The 10648-nt window shown below is 34.9% G+C and overlaps 1 protein-coding gene across 1 annotated transcript in view; it reads left to right on the forward strand.

The window, feature by feature from the left end:
- Window positions 1–1449, forward strand: part of BBS1 (Bardet-Biedl syndrome 1) — a 338055-nt gene extending 336606 nt beyond the window's left edge. The window contains exon 16 of the mRNA XM_090399338.1: window positions 1188–1449. Coding sequence (XP_090255464.1) covers window positions 1188–1274 — 87 coding nt within the window. The 3' untranslated portion in view covers window positions 1275–1449. The remainder of the gene's footprint in view (window positions 1–1187) is intronic.
- Window positions 1450–10648: the final 9199 nt, after the last annotated feature.

Here is a 10648-nt window from a genome sequence, read left to right on the forward strand (position 1 = left end):
TAGATGTGTTGAGTTGAGTAGAATGCCCTCCTTGAGGAGTCCTTGGACTTGAACCATAATTTTCCAAAAGCCTATTCCTACTGGACACTTAATGTTTTGTCTCTTCACTATCCCTGCTAAAATTTAGGCACAATTTACATGCTTAAAAAAAAGCAATCTTTATTTTTAAAAGATGAAAATAGGCTAAAAGAATAACTTCAGTCTCTGCCAATTCCTTTAAAGACAAACTGGCAAGCTTTAAGGCAAGGAGAATACTGTCCAGAGGATACTACTTTCTGATATTCCTTGCCACCAAAATGCTATCATTCAGAAAGTAGTATTCTCCTTGCCTTAAAGCTTGCCAGTTTGTCTTGCAAGATTTGGGACATGGGATGGAAATAGTCTGTATCTCAAATCTTTTCATCAAGATCACTGCCCTACTCAGGAGTCATCAGTGGCTTGTAAACCTATTCTGATCTGTCTCCTCAGATCACCAAAAGACAGCAACTTCTTTAATATAAGGATACATGATGGGGAGGACATCTAGATGTTCATAGAATTCTATATTCTTGTAGTCTATCTTACATAGGTCAGACAAGTAGAAGTTTCCTAATAAGGGGAAAAGAAAGAAACATCTGGGCTTGCATGTGTCAGCTATTTGGATAGAGTGGATTGGAGATGATTGAAAAAGATAAATCCAGTTACGTTAAGAAATCCTGATTAATGATTTCCAGATATCATTTAAGATTGAGACCTTGGTTTATGTTGAGAGAGCCATACAAGCGTGGATTCCCTAATTTGACATGAAAGTAACTTTTCCTCTAAGCAGGGCATGATGGTTGTGTGACTTGTGGTAAACGAATAATGTGCAAGCCCAGATGTTTCTTTCTTCTCTTTTGTATTTCATATCACTGAGATCCTCCTACTTGTCTGGTACCCGATTTTGATTGTTAGTGTTTTAGCTATTGATCCTTAGTGTGTAAAATGAGTCAGCGCATATAATCCCTTAAACATGGATATTTTATTACTTATGTACAGATGTTAAGCAGAATATTTCAAAAGCAAGTATTAAAAACTTTTTTTTTTTTTTGCAAAATGAGTTACTCAAGAATATAAGTCAGTAAGTAATTTTTGTTGAAAACTATTACTTTACTAACAAAATATTCATTTGATTTTAAATGAACTTGTCCAAGTTATTTTTTTTTCAGGTGTATGTCCTCAGGCAAGGAGAAAGTGTTCCTATTATTACAGCCATTATCAACATGCCTGTTAGTGAAGCTAGTATTCCTACATAAACAAGAGCAGTAATTAAAAAAAAAAAAAAAAAACTTAAAATAACTTCACGTGGCACTTCACACATAATGTACTGTGGTTAATTTTCTTGCAAAAAGAAATCTCAAAATGCAAAACAGATTAAGCATTATTTTCAAATATGTAATATAATGTATTATAATAAATATATAAGTTATTAATAACTTTATATTTCACAAAAGTATATTTTTTTTTTATATTAAATCTTCAATTCAGTGTATACATGTATGCAACAATGTGTCTGTACACACACGTTATTGTTGCTTATAATCGTTGAGAAGAGAACACTATGAACTGCCTATGCACTCCATTTATTTAAGATTTTGATCGGAGCATCTAACCGTAACACTATATAAGATGAAATACTGAACACATCAACTTTCTTTGCTGGAGAATTCCTATAACATAAAGCATATAAAGGAAAAATCTGTATTTAAGAAATGATGCTGCAACTTATGTACTTTAACTTTTCTAGATCTTTTTCAATAACCTCAAGCAAAAAATGGCAATTTGCTTAATTTCCTTCCAGGCAAAGGAAATAAGAATCACATAATTTAATGGAATTTGTCAAGTCAGAGAAATGTGTTTCATACATGAATTACCACATTTTAGTTATATGCTTTAAATCAGGGGTCTTCAACCTTTCAGACCACGGGCCACTAAGCTATACTGTGGTATTTAGAATTGTAAGATGATTTCCAGATTCACAAGTAACGCTGTCCATTTGATACTTTACATAAAATCCTATAAAAATAAACAAACCCAGCTTTAAGAGCATAGGTAGAAGTCGGGTTCATGATAAGTAAATATAATCAATACTTCAAAAAAGAAAACATTGCTTTTTTACAATGTCAATGGGCAATTTGCCAATGTTTTTCCTTGACCAGCTTGTCGATATTGGCATCAGTGTTAGAAGTCGCTATGCACAGAGTATTCTCGAGATGTTGGTCCGTAATCTTAGTTCTTGTCTTGGACTTCCCATGCTTCATTCTGGAGAAGAACTGCTCACATAAGCATGTGCTTCCTAACAAAGCACACATCTTAAAAGCATGCTGGCGAAGATTAGGGAATGCGTCCTCAGAAATGTAGTCTTTGTAAAATGTAAACAAGGGCACATTGAATAATTTTTCTTTCAAAGAAGAGTTGTTTTGAAGTACAAGCAACTCCATTTGTACTGAGCCTGGCATTTCGGCAGCATTGACACTGAATGGCATTGAAAATAAATCTAAAGGAGACTGTTGGTTACGAAAATCACTAAATCTCTCTTCAAACTCACTTTGCAACACGGCTAATTTTGTAGCTTATTCATCAAGAGACGAACAGTTGGACTCAGCGAGAAGCTGAAAATGAGTTAAGTTTTTTTTTTTTTCGAGTTGTGGCTACAAAAGCTTTGATGTGATCAAACAGTGTGCACCAGTTGATCTTTGGATTGTAGCCTCGTATTTAGGTCATTCATATGCAATGAGATGTTGGTCACAAAGACAAAGTCTATCAACCACTTTGGATTGTTAAATTCCATAATCAGATTCGGCTTGGTTTGCTGAACTGCTGTATTTTGCTCCTTAAGTCAAAGACTCTTTTAAGAACCTTCCTTCTGCTCAACCAATGCACTTCACCATAATAAACAACATCGCCATGATCTGCTTTGCACTGTGGAGTCAAAAACTCTTGGAACTGATGATGATTCAATCTTCTTGCCCTGATAATGTTGACGACAGTCACAACTTTCATAACATTCTCATATCCAATAGTTTTTACACGCAAATTCTCCTGGTGGATTAAACAGCAGTAATGGACGAAATCTTTTCCTTCTAGTTCCGGTTCTTTCCGTAGCAGCACAACAAACTTTTCGTTCTTTCCTTCCATCAGTTACCACACCCTCGAAGTTGGTTAAGCTGAGGTCGAAATGCTGGAGCATTTTCTTTCTGTCACATTGAATTGTTGATCAAATAAAGCAAGTGAACATGACATAAATTTGGACAACCGTTTTTTTTTTTTAAAGCTCCTTCAATGTCATTGGCAAGATCTTTGACATGTCGTGCTACAGTTACCCCAGATAAACTTGGTTTTTTAAACACTTCCTTATTATTTGGGCACCGAACATCCCCAGCAACGATGAGACTCTTTCACAAACTTACCGTCCAAGAAGGCATTTGATTTTTTGGCAATTTTTTTTTCAGCTATTACATAACTTACTTTGATGCACGCTTCACTCTCTTCCCTCTGCCTTTTAAACGTGCCCTGCTGGCATTTTAAATCAATTTGAAAACGGTCCACTTTGTCCATACAAAGCCGCCCTTGAAGGTGATCGAAATTGGATGCATGCTTTGTCTCGTAGTGTCGTTTTATGTTGTATTCTTTTAATACTGACACTGACTCACAATAAATTGAACATACTGGCTTGTCGATCGGCACAAAAAAGTACAAATTGGTCCACTTTTCATTAAAAACCTGACAAGAATCACTTGATTTACGCTTTTTACTCGTAGACACCATAGTGATGGAAGGTGAACCCAAAAAATGATCCCAAATGGCTGTGTAACGGTTATTATCCACTGAATATGTCTCACACTAATGAAAAAAGTCTGGCAATATAAAACCACAATAGGCTATGGCTGACACAATGAACCTGCATGCACTTATACACAAGTATCACACTGTTAACGACTGACTGACTGTGGATGAGATCCTCTTGTATTTATATGAAAATAACAAAGTATCGAGAACCTTCCAGATGTATCTGGAAGGCACTAGACAGCGCACTCGAATGAACTACTGCTTCAGCCATCTACCTGCGATGTCAGTACTAGTACTTAAGTACCGCTTGATGTTGTTAGATAGCTGAAGAAGCATGTGTATTTAATATTTATTTTTATAGGATTTCATGTATAAAGTATCAAATGCACAGCATTCCTTGTGAATCTGGAAAGCATCTTACAATTCTAAATACCGCAGTATAGCTTAGTGGTCTACAGGCTTCATTGAAATTATTTTTTATTTAATCACATTTTAATGTTAAGTAGTTATTTTTTCAAATGGCCGGCAGGCCATGCATTGAAGACCCCTGCTCTAAATGAATGAAAGCGATTAATCAAAAATTGATTGGGTATGTTTTTATATATATACTAACAATTCAAATTTGTTTAAATATTCATCATATGAGCTTTCTTGGAAATTATACAAGATTATGTTTCAGTAGCACTGAAGTTTAAAAGATTATCCTCATCCAATTGAAGATATCATTGTAATATCTGTGAATTGAGAATTCTAATAATTGGGAACTACGAAGTTTATCAAATGAAAGGGCAGAGTGGAGTGTACTGTCATCAGCATGGCTATGGTTAGGACCTGAAGCAGTGAGAGCAAGTCATTTATGTACAGGTGAAAGAGTGAGTGAACATACAGCCTGGTGAGGAAATCTGATTTGAGGAAACCATATACCATGAGAACTACTGACACCATTGTAAAAGATTAAAGGCAGACCATTGTGCTAGACCTGATCCTATGTCTTAAAAATTTCAAGAGTGACCAGGTGAATTTTACCAAACCTTTATGGCTTGAATCCATATTGCTGGTCACTCAGCTGATGATGACCTTCTCCACAGTTTTTGAGAGAATGAAAGCGAGAGAAACTGTATAGTTGCTTGTCAGGTTTCTGTCTTTTTGGAATGGTCTGAATGTAGGCTGTTTCTATGCTGTAGGATAGATGCCAGTCAAGTAGAAAAGACCGAAGAGATAACATATAGGTTGTTCATGTCTAAGTTATTCAAGATTCTATTCTGATTTCTTTCTGGCAGAAAACTAAACATGGCATGGAGTGAGCAGTCTTGTTATTAGAGAGTAACTTTTCCCATAGTCGTTGGTGGAGGAAATGGGAGAGAAAAATGATGCCAGTAGATCAGTCTTGTCCTTGAGGGATCGGTAGACTTGTTGCTTCTGATGGATTGACTGGGTTGCTGAAAGCTTGACTTCTACTTAAATAAGAGACAAGTTTCTTTTGCATTTGTTGCTATCAGCAATATATCCTGAGTGTCTGCCTTGGAACACTTGGGTGGAGTGATGAATGAATGCCTTCATTCTAGTTATAATTATTTCTGTTATTTGGTCTGAGAAGGTGTTTGGATCAGGAGAATTGAAGCAGTAGTCACACCATGGGAAGGAGTAGACATGGAGTTGTCCCACTTAGCACTGCTGTAGTACCACATACCACAGGACATGAGACTGACTCAGTTAAGGTTGTTCTAAAGTGCAGGAAACTTGGATCAGGTTGTGGTCTAGGTTACCAAGACAAAAATTAACATCCAAGGTATGTTTGGAAAGGGAGCTGATGAAGAAGAGGTCAGAGGTAAGGAAAGAGAATGTCCAGTATGCACAGTGCTTAGTCAATCAGGCCAAGAAGTATCAAACCTGAAGAAGAATGATTGAGAGAATGTAAGTGAGGTAGTCACTGTAGAGAATATAGCTTCAAGTATTTAAGTTCCTTATAGTATTTCATGTCGATTAGTCTCAGTTCATAAAGTAAAGTTGGATGAGTAGGAGGCCTTCATGGTATATCACTATTACTAGTAATGCAATTTCCTATAAAGTAAGTGTCCCAAACTTGTATATTTATTCTGATCCTTGCAACAGAAGCCGTTGTTCAGCGCCAGAGTTGGTTCCATCAGCAGGAAAGGTCATGACATCGATGTTTTTGAGACGCTAAAGGCATTTTGTTTATTAATTATCTTGAAAAGGGTAAAACAATAACCGGGGAATATTATTCCGATCTTTTAACCAGACTAGACGAAAAAATTTGTGAGAAAAGATCCAGTTTGCAGAACAAAAAAATCTTTTATCAGGACAATGCACCTGCCCACAAAGGTGTTTTAGCAATGGGAAAATTAAGGGATCTGCACTATGAATTGTTGAAACATCCACCCTATTCCCCAGATTTGGCTCCCTCTGACTTCTATTTCTTCCCAAAACTAAAACTCTTCCTCGCTGGTCAGCATTTTTCTTCGAATTAAGAGGTGATGGCAGCTGTTACTGAGAACCACTACAGGGACGGGATAATGGTGTTGGAGCATCACTGGAATAAATGTATTAGTCTTAAGGAAGATTATGTTGAAAAATAAAAATAATTTTTAAATTATAAATTCGTTTCTTCATTGTTAGGCCAAGAACTTTTCAGGCCACACTCATAAGTGTTTCACTGAACAAAAATGGAATCCCAGGCTATGTTTTAAACTGTACACTAGCTATGTAGCTGGAGTGTTAGAAAGGTTTGCACAAGGTAGAAAGCCAGGACCAGTTGATAACAGAATTCTCTTACAAGGATCAGAATAAAGTTCTTAACAGTAGATCATGTTATGGCCATTTGATTTTATACAAGGAACAGTGATGCACCAAAGATACATCTGTATTTTGCAAAAAGCCTTTGGCAGGTTGCCTCACAACAGATTGGTATTTAAACTAGGGAAGATATAGTTTAATAACAGATTAGTAAGGTGCATAAGAGATACTGTCTGGTAAGTATAAATAAGTTGTGTATGGGTAGTCAGCATCCCAGAAGAGGAAGTTTAGTTTAGTTTAGTGATGTATTACAGGACATAGTTTTTATCTTTTAAATCTTCGTGATTATCCTTCATTTCTAATTAATGACTTAAAACGTAAATTATGTATGCTTGATGTAACATCCAATTTACACCATATAACTGTAGTGTCTTGGTACATTGTCATATGCCTTTTCCAGATTTACAAAACACAGATCCTTGTTATATTTCCATGATTTCTCTGCAAGGTATCTTAAAATTAAAATCAAATTTTGACAGTCCTTTGGGCCTGAAACCAGCATGCTTTTTCAAAGTTTCTCTTCAACGATTTTTCTTAGCCTTTTGTATAGACTTTAAATAGAATTCTGTAATTCTTACGTTCAGTATTATTTCTCTTTGTTATAGATAGATATTTCTTCTGATCAGTTGTTATTACACCTTCTTACCAGGTCTTCTCAATTATGTCATGCAGCTGCTGTAAAACTTTTATGTGTACTGATTACATACTTACATAATATATATATATATCACTGTTATGATATCTGATTATTTTTTTACTAGCCCCCCCCCAGAACATCATACATTCCTAATATTTGTGTTCTATATTATTACTAAAATCTTCCTATGACTTGTGCTTAGCAGCTCTCTTATGTTTTTCTCTATATTCTCTCAGAGCACTGACTTTTTTTTTTTTTTTAAATGTATGAATTCAATCCATTAAGGGTTGTAAATGTACAATACATAGTAATACTATGGATAGGCTATGGATTTTTTTTTCCATTTTTATTTTTTCATAATCTATAAATCCTGCTGTAAAGACTAAATATGAAAGTTCTTCAAGGCACTCCAGGGCTCCAATATTGAGACAGTGGTGTCGCACCCATTTTCTAATCCATAGCCTGAGGGTTGGAGAGTGGCTACACTATTCTGCCAACTAGGCTTGACTTTTTAGAACTTTGTTATATATTCTCTTTAATGTGATATTCATTTTTATCCTGCTTAAAACTAAATAATGATCACTTTATATTTCAAAGTCTGTTGTATCTCCTCACCTACTGTGAATATATCACTAATTTTTCTTTTTCTGCATATGAATAAGTCCGCATTAGGTTTGTTGGTTTTAAAAACCGGTTTTAGATAATAGAATTAATATGTAAAACTTAATTAAAATCATTAACATTTTGACTTGAAACTGCCTTGGACCCAAGCATTTTGTAGTAAAACTAATCTTCATGGGTCATGCAAATCCACAAACGCATTCTATTATGCTATTCTATGTGGCAGCCGTGGAATCGGAAGCGAGGAATCAGAGGATGACGTAGAGTCTGAAGATGGTGAGGATTTTTTAAATTCTCTTGATCTAGATAACAACTGTGGATTCCGTATGTTATCTGACAATTACAATTTCCCAAATTAGAGAAATTTGCAAATTTTTTAGAAAATCTCCTGAAGAGATAGCATCCTTCAGAATTATGTAGAAAAAGAAAAGGAATTACGTCTGATTCTTGACTGCCAAACGAGATGGAATAGTTTAGAGGCCATGACTGAAAGACTTATAACATTAAAAGAATGTGTTAATTTTCAATGATGATTCTCATATGTGGAATGAAGCTCAATATCCTAAAATCATGGAGTTCTTCAAAGTGTTGGGATCGGTATGTATGGTGGCTAGATGCCAATTTATTAAGAAGTGAAGGCATATTTGAATTTCTGTTAAATTAACTAAAAAATTTAGACTGAAATTAGTTCCAAATTATTAAATGCTTTAGAAGTATGAATTCAAGTAGACAAGTTGGATTAGTAACCATTTTACTATTTGCAAAATCCACAAAACATTCTAGTGTATTTCCACTGGTCTAAACTCGATATTATATCCAATGATGAATATAGTGGAGGTGGAGAAACTATTCATCAGGGCAATGTTCTAAAAGAAGCCATGGAAAAATCAATTCATAGGTTCCTTGAGGAACCTGGAGACACTGAAGGCCAAATTTTCAGTATTTGAGGCAACCAATAAAAGAACAAGGAATTTAAATATATTATTTGATGCCCTGAAAACAATAAAATCAAGTTCAGTAGCCAGTGAGAAAGTATTTTCTATTTCAGGCAATTTTTATCTAGAATAAGAACAAGATTAAGTAATCGTTCAGTGGACATTTTATGTTTTTTGAAATCATATTTCCAGAAAATAAAATACTGAATGAAATAAAAATTTATGTTTTGTACGGATTTTAGTTCCATAAATATTAAAATAAGTACAAATATTTTTTTACTGGTTTAATTATATTTTTTTTGTAAAAATTCGAAAACTGGTTTTTTTTCAAAAGTAGGTTTTTGTATAAACCCTAGTCCACATCTCTATGCTGAAATGTGATGATGATGACTAGGCCTTGAACTGAAATCCAGCAATCTACTTGGCACTTAAATATGGAAATAGGTAACAGAGTAAGAATTCAACTGGACTTCCATCATACTATCAAAGCTGGTATGGTGGGAAGCCAGTTGAAATTTATGTGGAATAAAAGAGATCAGCCAAAAACTGTCTTACAAAGAAAGATTACTTAACATCGTGTTTTGCACTTTTCTCTATACTTTCCCAAAAGACTCTAATCCTCGCCATAGTCATTTTAATTTCTTGCTCTGCTGTTTAAATCTTTAACAAGGACCAGCTTTTCCCCTCAGCTGTCTTATCTAATGACATGAAAAATTCCTCCACCTCTGCATGACCTTAGGTAAGAATAAGTCTTATCATCCAGTTTTCCATTTTGAAATTTGCCATCGTCATCATCAATGCTTTTCACGCTTACATAAGACTGCAAAATTTGCTATCATAACTACTAAAAACTTTCTGCTAATCAAGAACTTTATCTTTTTGTTTAGTGTTGAATGCTGTTGCTACTCCTTCCTTTCTCTGAATACATCTTATATTTATTATTCAGCAGGATCTTGTCAGTTACGTGTATATGGTTCTTTTATAGTTGTTCTGCCAGCTTCTTTACCTGTAGCACCATTCTTATGTTGTAGCACTATTCTTCAGTTCTGCTAACAGTGAGCTTGACCAGTTGCTGAATTTTTCACTGATCTCGTTGCCTGAAAAAAAAAAACAGCTACAAGTTAACTGGGTGATACTCTCAGGTGGTGTTACATTTCACTGCATTGTATATATGCAGTTTGCTTGGCTAAGTCCTAAATTGTTAGCTTATCCTCATTTATTTTGGTTTCCATTGGATATTTACTAATTGAGTATGCCATGTGAATTTGAAAACTAAACATTGCATCATAAACCCAGTCACAGTTCTCCACATTCCATAAAAGATATATGGAAGTTTCTCCCATTTGTCTAGTTCGAGCCCTGCAAGTGATGTTATACTCCTCAATAAATCTAGTACAAGTCTTTGGGTTTCTTTAATTAAACTGAATAAGCGTTGTAACAAATTTAGTATGATATCAGAATTTTTTTTTTTTTTTTTTTTTTTTTTTTTTTAAAGGGAGGGTTATGAAAAACAAATGAATTCTCATTGGATAACTTTTTGAACAACTAAAATATCTCAGCACTGGAGAATGATGAAATACATGCACTTTTTTGAGATGGAAATAGGTAACAGAGTAAGAATTCAACTGGACTTCCATCATTATTATTTGTGACACCTCAAAGGAGTCAGAAGACTTATCGCAGGAGGACACCCACTGCACAACTCTCCACCTGTACCACCAATCATCAACACCATCCACTGCCTACCATTTTTTGTCTATATGTGGGATGAAAAACCCAAGTTTCTGGGAGAAAACCCTGCTACCTCCATATGAGATTAGCTAACTCACCTTCA

Source organism: Typopeltis vanoorti, chromosome 10 (assembly GCF_054136105.1).
Source record: "Typopeltis vanoorti isolate ZY-2024b chromosome 10, IOZ_Tvanoo_1.0, whole genome shotgun sequence".
Lineage (NCBI taxonomy): Eukaryota > Metazoa > Arthropoda > Arachnida > Uropygi > Thelyphonidae > Typopeltis > Typopeltis vanoorti.